General features: G+C 49.4%; 1 protein-coding gene across 3 annotated transcripts in view; it reads right to left on the bottom strand.

Moving 5' to 3' along the window:
• Window positions 1–16,096, bottom strand: part of LOC110202045 (uncharacterized) — a 92,453-nt gene that overhangs the window by 10,240 nt on the left and 66,117 nt on the right. The window contains exons 1-3 of one of the 3 annotated variants that reach the window (XM_078146336.1): window positions 13,438–13,542; window positions 11,582–11,975; window positions 8,775–8,854 (exon numbers count right to left, since the gene is read on the bottom strand). The exons of 1 other annotated variant lie outside the window; for it this stretch is intronic. In XM_078146336.1, coding sequence (XP_078002462.1) covers window positions 8,775–8,854; window positions 11,582–11,828 — 327 coding nt within the window. In that variant the 5' untranslated portion in view covers window positions 11,829–11,975; window positions 13,438–13,542. Of the gene's footprint in view, window positions 1–8,774; window positions 8,855–11,581; window positions 11,976–13,350; window positions 13,543–16,096 lie in introns of those variants that run through there. One more of the 3 variants, XM_078146337.1, reaches the window with a different exon arrangement.

Raw genomic sequence — 16,096 nt, 5'->3', positions numbered from 1 at the left:
TCCAGTCTCAGGCTTGGGTTTTTAAAAATCCACTTCCTAAGTAGAAGAGAAGCAGTGGGCAGCTAGGCGATGCAGTGGATAGAATGCAGGGCCTGGAGTTAGGAAGACCCAAGTTCAAATCCGGCCTCAAGCACTTACTAGCTAGGTGAGACCCTAGGCAAGTCACTGAACCCTGCTTGCCTCAGTTTCCTCATTTGTAAAATGAGCTGCAGAAGGAAATGGCAAACTGCTCCAACATCTTTGCTTAAGAAGACCCCAAAAAGGGCCACCAAGAGTCAGACATGACAGAAATGATTAAACAACAACAAAAACAAAAATGGCTAATTAACAGTAGGTATGAAAAGGATTTGGTGTTTTGGTGAACTAGGTGCTCAGTGTGCCTCAATGGTACAAGATGGCAACATTGAAAAATGATATAATCTCAAAAAATTAAATAATCTTGGCCTTTGAGAAGCTAACAGTGTACTGGGGGCTCACTGGCAAAGGGGAAATCCAGACAAAATCAGGAAATGTTTTCTAGAGAAGGGAGCAGTCAACACAGGCCTAAAAGGGGTAGGATTTCAAAGGGCAGAGATAAACAGAGTTCTTTCCAGATGTGGGAGGCAGTCTGCACAAAAGCATGAGTTCTGGAAAACTGGCATCAGGAAGATGAAGATGGCCAGCCAAGATTGCTGTCTGCATGAAAGCAGATCCTCAGTTCCCAAACACCCATTTCTGCAAAAATCTAAAATTCACTCCAAATCGAATAATGACCAAGAAACTAGAACAATAATGAGAAACTAGAGTCAACGTAGCCATGGCCACCCCAGAACTGCACAAAAAGTCACTCAGAAGCCCATGGGCAGTCTGAAAGGAGTCTGCTGGCAAAGCCAGGGCCAAGGTAAGCAAACACATCTGCAGTCTCCCACAGGCTGGAGACTGGCCAGAGAAATGGACAGTCTTCAAGTCTGTGTCTGCAGGCAGCAAAGCTCCTCTCAAAACCCTGCAAATGGTTAGGCTTCCTTGGCAGCCCTAGGGAGTGTCACAGACAGCCCGTGTGATTGGGGCGCTCTGTCTGGAGACACCCCAAAGGCCCCGGAGGACTGAGTGCTTTAAACCTCAAAGTGCAAGGGCACCATGCCCCAGGAGGTAGAGGTCAGTTTAAGCACCCAGGTATTCTAGGCTGAGGTCTACTACCGACAACAACCCCATCCACAAAGTACTGCACGGGGTGGAGCCTGGCCCAGGCACAAAGACCCAATTCAGGAACCAAAGTTAGAGAGATGAATAAATCCAATGTAAGTAGAAAAAATTCTTTAAAAAAATCAAAGATGCCCAGAAATCTGGCTTAGGAGAAAGTAACTGTAAGAAGGGACTCCAAGAAAAAGAACAGATTTCCCATAAGGACTACGTAAATACTTAGAAGAAATAAAGCAAAAGACAAAAAAAAAAAAGAAATACAAATCTTGGAGGAGAGAATTTGAATAGTTCAGAATGAACTATCAGGATGGTTCTTACTCAAGAAATGGAATCCCTAAAAACCAGAATAGATCAAACAGAAATTAACGACTCCATGAGACAGCAAGAAACATTAGAATAAAACCAAAAGACTAAAGAAATAGAACAAAATGTAAAGATACCTGATGTCAAAAACAACTGACCCGGAAAATGGGTCAAGCAGAAAGAATTTAAGAATCACGGGACTCCTTGAAAACTAGGATTAAAAAAAAAAAGTGCGGACACTATATTTCAAGAGCTCATAAATAAAAACTGTTCATATCTATTGAAATCCAAGCGCAAAGTGGAGATAGGAAGAATCCACTGACTGATTCTACTATAAACTATAGAAGATATTGGCAAAAAAAAAAGATATTTCAAAAGGCAAAAGACAAAGCTTTAGAACCAAGAATAGATTACCTTGCAAAGCTGAGTGTATAATACTACAGGGGCAAAACTGATCTTTAATGAAATAGTGGATTTACAAACATTCTTGATGAAAGGCCAAGAGATGAGTGGGTCTTTTTGGCTGCAAACAATCAAGAGAAAGGTAAATTTGTATGAACAATGTGAACAGTCTGTATGATAATGTAGCACTAACGTTCCAATAGAGGGAGAGGAAATAAGGGTCCCTTCAGAGTACGGAGGAAGCAAAATAGGAGAAAACAGGATCTGGGAGTCGATGGTTCTGTTCTGAGGGTTTTAAGAGAGGAAAGAAGAGGGAGGGTCGAAGGAATAAGCTAGTGTAGAAAGGAGGAAGGAGGGGGTGGAACTTGCTGTGTAATCTGGGTGGGTAAGAAGAAGAATGTGGAGTGACTGGTAGGGGAGCGAGCACAAGGTCTGAAAGGGACAAAGGAGGGTTGAACACACAGAGACACTTGGATGGAGAAATGCAGTACAACAAATTCAACAGGGGAACAAATGGGGAAGGGATGAGTGGCCTCCATTCTCTCCTGGCTCTCCTCCTACCTCTCTGACAACAACTCCTCTGTTTCCTCTGCTGGATCTTCATACAGGCCATTGCCCCTCTAACTGTAGGTGTCCCTCAGGGCTCTGTCCCGGGCCCTCTTCTCTTCAACCTCCACACGACTTCACTTGGGGATCTCATCAGCTCCCACGGATTTAGTGACCATCTGTCTCTATCCTGATGTTTCTCAAATCTACCTTCCTTGCCCCAAATTCTCTTGCATCTCCAACTGACCTTCAGACATCTTGATGTGGATGCTCAGTAGACACCTGAAACTCATGCTCTCCAAAACAGATCTCGTGATCTTTCCCCCAAACCCTCCTTCCTCCTACCTTCCCTATTACTGTTGAGGGCACCACTATCCTCCCAGTCCTCCAGCTCTCAACCTAGGAGTCATCCTCAACTCCTCACTACCTCTCAACTCCCATATCCAGGCTGTTGCCAAGGACTGTTGATTTCACCTTTGTGGAATCTCCCCAATATGCCCCCTTCTCTCTTCTGCCACTGTCCCAACTCTGGTCCAGAACCTCATCACCTCATGCCCTGACTGGTGCAACAGCTGCTGGGGCTGGGGTCTGTCTACCTCAGGTCTCTCCCCATTCCAATCCATCCTCTATTCATCCACTAATGTGATTTTCCTGAAAGGACAAATCCAACCACATCACCATCCTGCTCAATAAACTCTGGTGGGGTTTCCCTACTGCCTTCAAGAGCAAATACAAAGTGCTCTGTTTGGCATTCAAAGCCCTCCCTCACCTGCCGCCTCCTACCTTCCCATCCTCCCGATTGGGACAGTTTGAAGTCACAGTAAGTCTACCTTACTCCCCCACACTTACTCTTTGATCTAGTGACACTGGCCTACTGGCTGTTCTGTGAGCAAAACTCTCCATCTCTTGGCTCTGGGCATTTTCTCTGGCTATCCCCTAAGCCTGAAATGCTCTCCCACCTCTGCTCTGACTCCTGACCCTTCCTTTAAGTCCCAATTAAAATTCCACCTTCTATAGGAAGCCTTCCCCACCCCTCTTAATTCCAGTGCCTTCCCTCTGTTAATTATTTCCTATTTTTTCTAGCTATCGATTGTACATAATTTTTGCTTGTTGTCTCCTCCATTACAGTGTGAGGTCTTTGAGGACAGGGACTGTCCTTTGCCTCTTTTTTTGTATCCCCAGTGCTTAGCACAGTGCCTGGCTCACAGTAGGCACTTTATTTTTGTGTTTACTGATTGACAGGGAAACAAACGGGGATGGGATGAAGGTAAGCAGCATGAGATAGTTCCAAGGCTCAACAAATTTCCTAATTTGGAAAGTGGGGAGGGGGAGGATTTAGCGTTTATTTAGTACTTTATAAGAAGGAAAGAAAAGGATTAGAGTCTAAGGAGGAGGCCCAGATTGCAATCTATGAATGGACTGTAATATTAGTGCATTAACAAAAGAAATGATGAAAGAGATGATTGCAGAGAATCCTGGGCAGCATGTGATATAGAGAGAAGTGACCAGAGCCAGGAGAACAATTCACAGGAGGACAACATTACCCAGAAAAACACCTTTGAAAGACTTGAGAACTTCAACCAGTGTAATAACCAAGAGTGTCTCTGCAGAATCCATCATGGGGCATGTTACCCATCTCCTGAGGGAGAGGTAATGATAGACTCAGGGGTCAGGTCCTACATTTTTGAATATTTGACTATGCTTATTCCTTAGGAAATGTTTTCCCCCTGGGTGGGTTTGGGATGTGAAGAAGGAACACCAACAATGATCGCACCTCCCCCCCCCCAAGTAAAAAAACCCTTTAAAAATGCATAAAAGAGAACTGAAGGAAGTTCAGGAGGGAGCACAGACAAGCAGGACAGTTTTGAAAGTAACAAGTGGAATTCATCATAAGACCAGTAGCATAAAATGGAGACCCATGGTTCCATATACAATTTTCCTTTTGGGTGTATGGAAATACTCATTTTTGAAGATGTTAGGTTTGAAATTTTTAAAAAGGTGAATTTGGTAGTTGAAGGAAGGAGTAGGGGGAGGCCAATATGGAATCTGTTGCCATAGTTCAGGCTAGAGGTGATATTATGGGCTGAACTAAGATGATGGCAAGATGTATAGGGAGAAGAGGAGATGAATTTGAGAGATGACGTGGAGAGAGAATCAAAAGGACGTGGAAGACGGGAGAGAAGAGAATGCACGATGAAGTGTGACTTCAAACTGTCCCACTTGGGAGGATGGGGCGCCATTAAGAGAATGAGAAACCAGGAGGGGAAGGTTTAAGGGCAAAAATTATAAGTTCAGAGGAGAGGAGAGAGCCCAAGATGCAGGACACAGAAAATGGTCCAGCGTACCCAAGAGCAGAGGGTGGCAGCTGGAAAGATGGGATGCGATTGGCTTTTGAATAACTTTAAATGCCAAGTGGAGGGCTTAAGGTCTAATCCTGGAAGGAACAGGGAGCCACTGGAATTCCTCCAGTGCCTGTGTGGGTGTTGGGAGGACCACATCAGAGGCAGGCGCTAGGAAATTCCCTTTGGCAGCCATGGGGAGGCAGGGAGCCCAGACAGGAGGCTATAACAGTCCAGATGGGAAGTGAGGAGGGTCTGTCCAAGGGCAGAAGCTGTGTGAGTAGACGATGGAGGGTGATATGAGGGCAGAAGTGACAGAACTGAGCCAGATTTGGGGGACTGTGCAGGCAAGCCACAGAGGATGAGGACTGAGAAGGGGCTGTTGTCCATGAAGGGGGCAGTTCTGGCTTTGGAGGGAGCCCCTTCCTCAGCTGGATGCAGCAGAAGGAGCCTAAGGCCGGAATAGAGATATGAAGGACCCCCCTGGAGCCGTCAGACAGCCTGGGGACCTCTTATGGGCCTGATTCCCTGCCGTGGGGGAGGGAACCAAGGTCAGGAGAAAACCTGCCAAGGATTTTTGGGCACAGTCAGGTTTAATGCAGCCTAGTGGAGAACCACAGTCTGACTTGGTCACTCACCTGTGCCCCCATGTGCCCCCACACTCCTCGAATCTTAGGGCCTAAGCTTCCTCTCTATCCCCCGACCCCTTTCACGGTGGCCTGGAGAAAACCTCATCCTTGGTGGGCAGACTCCCCTCTTTGCTGAATCTTTTTCTTACCTCTTCCCTACATGTTTGCACCTCCACAAGGTAGAGGGGGTGCAGTGCAGAGGTAGCAGGAACTTGGCATCAGAAAGTCTTGGGTTCCAATCCCACCTCCTCCTGCCCAGTAGCTGGGTGACCAAGTCCTGTAAGCTCTGGGCCTTGGTCTTGGAAGTAAGGATAATTATAGCACCCTCTTCACAGAGTGGCTAGACAGTGTTCTCTCAGGATAAAAGCTCTCCATAACCTCTGTCTAGACCCCTGCCCCCAGCTGCAGATGCTGATTCTGGGGGGGGTCCAGCCTTCTCTTCTGCCCAGTGTTCTCAGGGAGACCAGGAGGATTAGCCCCTTGGCACTCAGCCCCACAACCAGGGCATGGGGGCAATTTCTCAGTCTCTAGCTACTCTCATTTTTAATCAAGGTCTTCCATCTGAACTATCCCCCCTTGAATCATCCTCTCCAGCCCCTGTGAGACCCCTGCTCACCAGCCACAGCCTCAGCAGTCCTGTGCCTGGCTGCCTCTGCCCACCCTGTCATTCTCAAACACTCCAGCATCCCTGCTGATGGCCCCTGGAATGTCTCTAACGACACACTTCTTGGATCTCTGAGGCTCTTGGTCAAGGCCACCATTGATGGCAAACCCTTATTCTGCCTCACACAAACCCCAGAGAGCTGAGAGCGAGGCTGCGGACATGAGAACATGCCGAACAGGACACAGCTCTTCAGGTACAGCCAAGACCGAATCCTGTTCTTGAGCATGTCCACCCGGGGCACGGGGTTTTGTTCCTCTGAGGGGGGGAGGGATTTATGGGGGGAGGTGGCAGATAGCGGCAGAATTGTCAAAAAAAGAAAGAAAAAGGAAAGAGCGCCACTGAAGCGTTTTCTTGATGTGCAGAAGGAAGGCAGGGAGGCAATGCAAAGAATCAGGACAGCGTTGAAAGTCATGTGCTGAATTTATTACATCCTTTAAATGAAAACTGAGCTGCACGGAGTGGAGATGGGGGCTTTGTGCAGGAGCCTCCTTGTCTGCTCTAAGCTGTGGACAGAGATGTTCCAGAAAAGCCAAGGAGGAGAGGAGACTCAGCACAGCGAATGTGAGTCAGGAAGACCTGGGTGCAAATCCTACCTGCTACACTTTCTAGCTGGGTGAGCATGGGCCCATCCCTCAGAGCCTCACCTACCTCCCCCCATAAAATGGGCTAGTTTGAGGCCGATATATGGAAAGGCAAAGTCTGGCAATTTTAGCTACTGCTGTTCTTCCAAATCTCCCCACTCCCTAGCCACATACTTACTGTCACCCTTCCCACTCCACATGCAGTGAGCCTCTGCTCTTTTCCCAACCAGCCCACTGCTGCGGGCAGCTGGATCTGACACCTGAACTCCGTGCTCAGTCACGTATGGGGACCCTGCCCAACCCTGGGCTCTCCACAGGACTGTCCCAGAAATCCCTAATGTGGGATCCCTCTGCACAAGAGCCCATCACCTTTCTAGGCCCACAGACATCCCCTAGCCTGTTACATCTACCACCCTTCCTGGGAGAACAGTCCAGAAAACCCTTCAAACACCACCATACCCTTTCTTCTTAGCACTCCTAGCATCCCGAGCCCCACAATCTAGGACCATTTTTCTTTCCTGGCCTCAAGAACAAGGGTCTGTGAAGGCTCTCTATTCTCAGAACAAAGAGTTTCGTCTTTCCTCATGAATGTCTCTATTTCCCAAATCTGACGTGACCTCCCAGACAGAGTGATACTGGATCTGGTGGGAGTTCCAAGGGAAGAAGTCCCATGAGGCTCCTGTCCCAAAGAATGATTTGGTAATGCCTGGACCATCAGGGAGACGTTGGCAGTGGGAGACTTTGTGATGTCGCCCTTGGGGGGCTTTTGTCAAAGTCTTTTAGGCCCCTACGTTCGACAAGGAAGTTCACTGTTGTGACAGCCCTCTCCCCAATTTAAATAGATATGTTTTCTCTCCCTTTCTCCAAGACTAAATGATGCCCCTGTCCTCAGGATGCTACTGTTCCCAGCCTCTGTCCTCAGTCTCTGCCTTGCATGGAGCAGCCTCCCACGGCGCTCAGGACCATGGGCTGCCCCTCTGGTAAATGGACGGTTTCTCTTCGGTCAGTCTTGCTGAGTTAACTCTTTCGGTGAGCCTATGCCCTGGCACCCAGCCCCTACTAACCCACTTGTCATTGGCCAAATTCAAGGACCAGTTTTATCAGTCTCTGCTTCCCCTCTGCCCTGAAGGCCGCCGAATAACGCCGCCTGGAACGCTCTCTTCCTAGGTGTGCGGGACACAGGTCTACTCTGGTTCTCCTCATGGGCTCCTCTTGCCTCCCCAAAGGAGGCTTCCTCCTAGGGCTGCCTCTACCCCTAGGAAGTTCGCACAGCCTCATAGAAGGCTCCACAAACACACCTCTCTGGCCCTGGCTGTCTCACTCGGAGCTTGGGACCTCTCCCTCATGTTCCAGGCCTATGTTCCATGTCCACAACTGACCTCGTCCTCTTTCTCCAATAGCCTACGCTAGGCATGATGATGGAACAGAAGAGGCCCACATCTCTGTAGCTCTGGAGGGCAGAACAAAGGTCAATGGGAGGGAGTTACAACTAGAGTGAAGAACTAGAAATGAAACTGAGACCCAGGTGGGATAATCTGCCTTCCACTGCACCATCCCAGCGTCTGCTTGGCTGTCAAGGGTTTGAGTAATCCAGCAGCACGCTTTCTCAGTCACCAGCTCCTCCTAAGACCCTGCTGAGTTCAAAAACCTTCAGAGGATCCTCCACACCTCACACCTCAAGGACAATGTCCAACCTTCTGAGATCTCTCCAGACTGATCTGGTTCTGGATCCCACCTTCTCTTCCCCGGGCCCCCAACACAAGCCTCCTGCTTCTTAGCCAGACCCTCCACTCACGTGTGCACAGAGAGCACCCTGGCACTCATCATTGTCTGATGGGATCCTGCCTGCCTTCCTGCCTCTTCCATGAGAATCCCGCTCCCTGAGGGCAGGGATGGTGCACTGACAGTGGTCATGGAAATATCTGCAGGATGAACGAGTGAAGGACGAATGGGTAGAAAGAAGAGAAAGGGCATGAGGAAGGGCAGGAGGCAAACAAGGAGACCTCCCCACGGAGCCTGCCATCTACCAGGGGCTCAGGGTCCTGAATCTGGCTGGGGAGAGATGCTTCATTCGGGAGAGTGGATAGACAGGAGGCCACCACCTCAGCACAGAGAAGAAACCCTGACTCACCTGGGATCCAGCTGTCAGAGGCCTTTCTTCTTCTTCTAGGATTCCCTCCCGATAAAGAGCAGAGTCCTGGAAATGAAAATCTAGGAGAGAAGAAAGACGCTGTGAGAGACATAGTCATGGCGGCACCAGCACTGGGTGTGACAACCATCACCCCACCATATGCAGGACATGGTGGTAGGTGTTGGTGCCCTCCTGGAGCTTACAACCTGCTCTGGGCTCCCCTCTACTCCTGCTCCCCACCTTGGCAGGACCCCGTGTACCCCGGAAGTCACAGCAGACTGAGGGACAGAGCATAGTCTAGCCCACAGAGAATGAATTAGTAACTCTGTCCCCACAGGCTGGCAATCTGAACATGCCACTGCATTAAGTCAAGCTTGGGGACGAGCAGATGGGAAGCAGCAGGCTGGCTGTCCCCCACACTGCTCAGATCAAATCTTGAGGGACGCAGACCCAACATCATGGGCAGTCGCTGTGAGGGCTGGCTTCGCTGAACTGTTTTTCTGCTACCAGAGAAGGCTTGGGGTTGGGAAGAGGAGGGCATGTCTGCAGGTCTGTCTGTGGGGTAACAACAAAGGGGAGCAATACTTTGTTTTAAAGAATGGAACAGGGGCAGGTAGGTGGTGCAGTGGATAGAGCCCTGGCCCTGGATTCAGGAGGACCTGGGTTCAAATCCGGCCTCAGACACATAACACTCACTGGCTGTGTGACCCTGGGCAAGTCACTTAACCCCATTGCCTATCCCCCCCCACCAAAAAAAAAAAAGAATGGAACACAGTTCTAGGTACCAAGCCATAAGAATGACACTGACTGATGCAATATATTTCTATGCCATAAGAAACGAGGAACATGAAGAATTCAGGAAAGCGCGGTAAGAGTCACATGAACTGATACAGAATAAAGGCAGCGGTTCCAAGAAAACAACACACACGGTGAGCAGCGCACCTAAAAACTCCTCCCTGGCGTAAAGTCCAACAGTCCAAAAGAGAACGCTGAGCGATTCTAAGGACCCAGCATGGACCTGGGGAAAGGCTCAGAAAGGCACTCCTCTCCCTGACTGCAGAGGTAGGGGCCGCGGGTGAGACATACTGCACGTGCTGTTGTCAGATCCAGCTGCTGGCTGGCCAGATTTGTCAGGACGCCTTCTTTCTCCCTTTCCTTTTAAAAAGGCTTTGCTACAAGGGATGGCTCGCTCACTGGGAGTGAAAGTGATTAAAAACCAAGGATATCAATAAAAATAAGACCGAAAAAGAAAGCTATTAGCCAAATGGAACACCTCCAGGGGATGGTAGGCACCTGGATGGTACAAGGCCTGAAATGTTTGCCTTTGTAGATGCCTGAAGGAATGAGGAAGGCTCAGCCTGGAAAGGGGGACAGCTACATCTTTGTCTTCAACAGATCCCTTCATGTTGGTGTTCCTGTCCTTGTTTTCTGCTTTTCCTCCTGGACTCTCAGTACAATCTCATGACTGACACTTAAATGTTTGCAGAATGTTGGAAATGAATCTGGAAAAGTGATTAGGGCTTTGTGTCATGGCTAAAGAAAAAATCAGGACCATCTCCTTGAACAAGGAAACTGACCTTTTCACCTTCCTTACTCAAAGGATGTGGAAGGAACCCATTTTCGGAGCCCTCTGGAGAAATAACTTCCATAAGGCATGACCTTTGTTATCAGAGGGGCTGGGTGGCCCAATGGAGAAACTCAGGCTGAGGAATCAAGTGGCCTGGATTTAACATTAACTTGTGTGATCTTGTGAAATTCACTCTGTAGCTGCTGTTTCCTCATGTGGAAAGAAAGAGAAAGAAGGAAAGAAAGAAGGAAAGAAAGAAAGAAAGAAAGAAAGAAAGAAAGAAAGAAAGAAAGAAAGAAAGAAAGAAAGAAAGAAAGAAAGAAAGAAAGAAAGAAAGAAAGAAAGAAAGAGAGAAAGAGAGAGAGAGATCATAGCATCTACCTTCTCCGTTTCACAGAACTCCCACAAGAACAAAATGAAATCACAGACATAGTGAGGGCCAAATAGGATTTAAAGCCAGCCCAGCAAAAAAAAAAGCCTTTGGTGGATGAGGTTTCCAAGTGGGTGGGGACGCTGGCCACATCCACCAGCCCAGTGACCTGGGATGTCCCCAGGCCTGGAATGTTCCCCCTCTGCAACTCTGCCTGCTGCCTTCCTTTAAGTCCCAACTAAAACCCATCTTGTCCCAAAGCCTTTCCCCACTCCTCTTAATTCTGCTAATTCTTTCCCGTTGATCCCGTCTATCCCTTGCCTTGTGTATATTTGCTTGCAGGTTGTCTCCCCGGTCAGACTGTGAGCTCCTTGAGGGCAGGGCCTACCTTTGGCCTTTCTCTGGATCCTCACTGATTAGCACGGTGCCTCGTGGGCGCTGAGTAATAGTGGCTAACGTTGATACAGCACTGACGATGTGCCAGTGCTGTTAAGCCCTTTATAATTATTATCTCATGTTTTTCCTCCTTGAGTCTTTTGCCTCTTTTTGTACCCCCAGCACTTAGTCGAGTGCCTGGCACATAGTAGGTGCTTGACAAATGTTTACTGATTGTTTCCTTCAAGTCTTAGCCCAAGCATCATAGCGCCCCTTATGAGGTCTTTTGTCCCCCCAGCCTCTGTTTTACATATCATGGTTGTCTTCCCCAGGTGAGCTCCTGGGGCGGGGAGGGGCTTTAACGAAAGCCTAGGGCTCTTGGTCATGGAGCCCAGGCCCTCTCCCTCCTCAGCTGTGTGTGCCACTTATCCAGCCCTCCTCCCAGCAGCTCTCCCTTCCCGGATGCTCCTGGACATGGGAGTCCAGTGCACTCACTGTGGTCTGGACGCTGTGGGGCCTTCACCCAGATGCCCAACCTCACAGGTACAGCAGACAAAGGTGCCTCTGACCCAGGTCCTGCTCTTTCACATGCATCTCGGAGTCCTGCCCTGAAGCACTGCCCAGAGGGCCCAGGGTCAGATCTGTTTCCTCCCAGGAAGAATTCCTGATGCTCAGGAGCACCTTCTTCCACCTTCACTCTCAGAAGACTGACTGGTTCCTGTGGGGTCAGCAGCATGGCCATGAACGGGCTCTGAGGCAGCTGCTCTGGAAGAGAAGCTGGGCTCGGGAGGGACCCAACTCCCTGGGATCCTCTGGGATAAACAGGCTAACGCGGAGGGATCCAGCAGCTTTGAGCACCCCAGAGCCCTGCACAGATGGCCAAGAGACCCTGAAAGAGATAAAAGATCCACAGGATGAGCTCCAGGCAGCAGTTTGGCAGGGATCTCAGCTAATCCCCCATAGAGCTTCTGCTGGCCAGCTAGGGGGCCCTGGGCAGCTAGGTGATGCAGTGGACGGAGCACTGAGCCTGCAGTCAGGAAGACTGAATCTGGCCTCAGACACTTACTAGCTGTGTGACCCTGGGCAAGTCACTTCACCCGGTTTGCCTCAGTTTCCTCATCTGTAAAATGAGCTGGAGAAGGAAATGGCAAACCACTCAGTATCTCTGCCAAGCAAACCCCAAATGGACTCGTGAAGAGTGCAACATGACTGAAAAATGACTGAACAACAATTTCTCATATGAAATCATTATCATATGAAGACATGTGTGCATGTGTTCTGGTGAAAACACACACTTATATGGGTCCAGGGAAGACATAGTTCCATGACTCTTCTGCATACAAAGGTCACACACTGACTCTTCCTCAGACCACAGCCCTTTTCTCACATCAAGAAGACAGCCAACATTTATACAAAGCTTTAGAATCTGCAAAGTACTTTACATACATTATCTCACTGGACCCGGCTGCAGGGGTTGTTAATTCCTCGTTGTACCCGTAAGGACACAGAAGGTCAGAGCTGGCCTCAGTCAGGATTTGAACCTGGCTCTTCTCAGTTTCAAGTCCAGCACTCTACAGAGTCAAAGTCCCCAGTGGATTCAGGGGCATTAGCACACAAGCTACCAGCCCTCCCATGATCCAAGACCCACTCTCACACAAATACAGAATCACTGAACCTAAGATGGTTTGGGGAGCAAAGAGAATGTGAGAGGAGGCCAGAGACATTTTGAGGAAGGGAAGCAGGAAGAAAGTCTGGAATAGAAAGGCAGAAAGAAAGGGAAGAAGAGGTGGCATTAATGGGGAAGACAGAGAAAAAGAGGGATAACGGAAGATGGTGAGGGATGGGGGAAATGGGGAGGGATGGGGAAGATGGGGATGGATGGGAAAGATGAGTAGGGATGGGGGAGATGAAGAGGGATGGGGAGGGACGGGGAGGGATGGGGGAGATGAAGAGGGATGGGGTGATGAGGGATGGAGGAGATGGGGAGGAATGGGGGAGATGAAGAGGGATGGGGAGGGATGGGGGAGATAAAGAAGAATGGGGGGAGATGGAGAGGGATGAAGAAGAAGGGGAGAAGGATGGGGTAGATGAAGAGGGATGAAGAAGATGGGGAGAAGGATGGGGAGAGATGAAGAAGAACGGGAGAAGGATGCGGGGAGGGGAGAGGGATGAAGAAGATGGGGGAGAAAAGGAGGGATGGGGAGGGTCTGTCGGGGGAGAGATGAGGGAGCACGGCGGGGGGGGCAGGGGGATGGAAGGGCTACCGGGGAGGATGGGGATGACGGCGCAGGGAGACCTCTCTTGTCTCCGCGGGCGGCGCCCCCCGGCCCAGGGCTCCCCGCCAGCGTCACCTCGGTCGCTGCCACCGTGGTCCAGCGCTCTCTCTGGCAGCCCGCACCGCCGCGCCTGCGCAGGAACAGTTCCAGAGGAGCCAGTCCAGGCTAGTCCCAGAATCCTCCTCGCGCTGTCAAGGCCTCCGCGGCGGGGGGGGGGGGGGGAAGGGAAGGGGAGAGAACTGTGGACCACGTGGGTGAGGCTGAGAACCAAGGATGCTGGGAAGTGAAGTCCAGAGGGCTCTGGCGCAGGCGCACTGCCACATTGCTGGGCTAGGGAGTCAGAAGTGGGAGCCCAATAAACCCAGTGCGGGTGGAGGTGGGAGTGTTGGACGAGATGACCTTGGAGGTCCCCTCCAGCTCTAAATCTAGAATTCTGCGAACCTCTTATCCATGTAGACAGCTCTCCTGGGACACTGAGCATCCCCATCTGCATTATCCCCAGTATGAGCAAACCCAAAGAAAACTCTTTAATGGGCTGTAGGGAGGTCTCTAGGGGGGTGACCAAGGGATCTATGCTTGGCACCGAGGTGATTAACGTTTTAATCAACGGCTTGAGAGGCAGCGGTGACACAATGGATGGAGAGCTGAGCTCAGTCAAGAAGTCCTGGGTTCAAGTTCTACCCCTAACACCAATTACCTGTGTGACTCTGGGCAAGTCACTTAACCTCCCAGTACCCTAAGTAACTCTCTACAAGTAAAAGTTGTGGAGTAGGCACCAACATGCATACATAGAGAGAATTAGAAATTAGAAATTCCTTACACCAATGAAAGTCAGCATGCATTTATTAAGCACCTACTGTATGTCAGGCACTATGCTAAGCACTGGGGATACAAAGAAAGGCAGAAGACAGTCCTGCCCTCAAGGAGCTCACTTTCTAATGGAAGAGACAAACTATGAGCTTACAAAATAGAGACATGGTAAATTGGAGGGAATTTCAGAGCTTTGAGGAAGACCATGAAAGGCTTCCTGTAGAAGGTGGGATTTTAGCTGAGATTTGAGGGGAGCCAGGGGGTGAAGATGAGGAGGGAGAATGTTCCAGGTATGGGGGAGAAGCAGAGAAAAGGTTCTGAATAAGGAGATGGAGTGTGGTTTGTATGTGCGAGGAATAGCCAGGAGGCCAATGTCCGTTGGATCACAGAGTGTCCGGAGGTGAGTAAGGGGTGAGGACACCGGAAAGGTGGGAGAGGGGCCAGGTTATGGAGGGCCGAAAGACCAGAGGATTTTCTGTTTGATCCTGGAGGTGATAGGGAGACACTGGAAGTGATTGAGTGAGGGTAGGGTGTCCTATCAGATACTATCAGATCTGCACTTTTGACAGCTGAGTGGAGGATGCACTAGAGTCGTCAAGACCAACCAGCAGGCTAGTTCAGTGGTCCAGGACCAAGGGGATGAGAACCTGCACCAGGATGATGGCATTGCCCGAGGACAGAAGACGGTATGTGAAAGAGATGCTTTGTTGCTGTTCAATTGTGTCCGACTCTTTGTGATCCCATTTGGGGTTTTCTTGGCAGAGAGACTGCAGTGGTTTGCCATTTCCTTCTCCAGCTCAGTTTACAGATGAGGAAACTGAGGCAAACAGGGTGAAGTGACTTGCCCAGGGTCACCCAGCTAGTAAATGTCTGAGGCTGGATTTGAACTCAGCAAGATTAGTCTTCATGACTCCAGGCCTGGCATCTATCCACTATGGCGCCACCTGGCTGCCTCAGGAGAGATGTTACTAAGGTAGAATTGACAGGAGGGGACATTGGAGGTGAGTACAAGTGAGGAGTCAAGGATGACGGCTGGCTTGTGAACCTGGGTGCCCTCATTAGTAATAAAGAAATTATGAAAAGAGGAAGGTTTGGGGGAAAAGATAATGATTTCAGTTTTGAACACGTTGAGTTTAAGATGTCTATGTGACATCCAGTTTGAGATATACAAAGGCAGTTGAAGATGTGATAGTGGAGGTCAGGAGAGAGGTAAGGGCTGGATAGAAAGATCTGAGAATCACTTGCAGAGAGATGATGACAGAATACATGGGAGTTGATCAGATTGCCATTCAAAATAGCATCCACGGAAAAGAGAGTCCAGGACAGAGCCTTGGGGGACACCCACAGTTAGTGTGTTTGGCCTGGAAGAAGATCCAGTAAAGGAGATAGAGAAATAGGGAGTCAGGCAAATAGGAGGAGAACCAGCAATGACAGGAGAGTGTATCAAGGAGAAGAGGGTGGTCAACAGTGTTAAAGGCTGCAGAGGTGAAGAGCAGTGAGAAAAGACCTTCAGATTGGGCAATGAAGGGATTATTTGGAGAGAGAAGTCACAGTTGAATAATGAGGTCGGAAATCAGATTTGCAGAAGGTTTAGAAGAGACAGAAAAGAGGGGGTGTAGGCACCAAGGGGAGGCAATTATTTTTTCAAGGAATTTACCCATGAAAGGAAGAAGAGAGATACGATGATAGTTAGCAGGGGGAAGTGAAGTCAGTGAAGAGGGGTGCAGGGATTGGAGGTCCCAGGGTGGACAAATAACCGAGTCAAGGACTGAAAGACAAAGGGAAAGATCGAATGATCTTTTAAATCGTGATCAGGTAAAGGAATTTCAGATTTCACGAACAAGGAATTGGAACATTTATGAACTTCTCTGTGTGTAGTAGAGGTGGGGTGGAGGACTAGGTCATGGGAAATGAATGGGTTAAG

Source organism: Phascolarctos cinereus, unplaced genomic scaffold, assembly GCF_003287225.1.
Source record: "Phascolarctos cinereus isolate Bilbo 61053 unplaced genomic scaffold, phaCin_HiC Scaffold_726;HRSCAF=1367, whole genome shotgun sequence".
NCBI lineage: Eukaryota > Metazoa > Chordata > Mammalia > Diprotodontia > Phascolarctidae > Phascolarctos > Phascolarctos cinereus.
The sequence above is the reverse complement of the archived record's forward strand: the minus strand, read 5'-3'. Positions and strand labels throughout refer to the sequence as shown.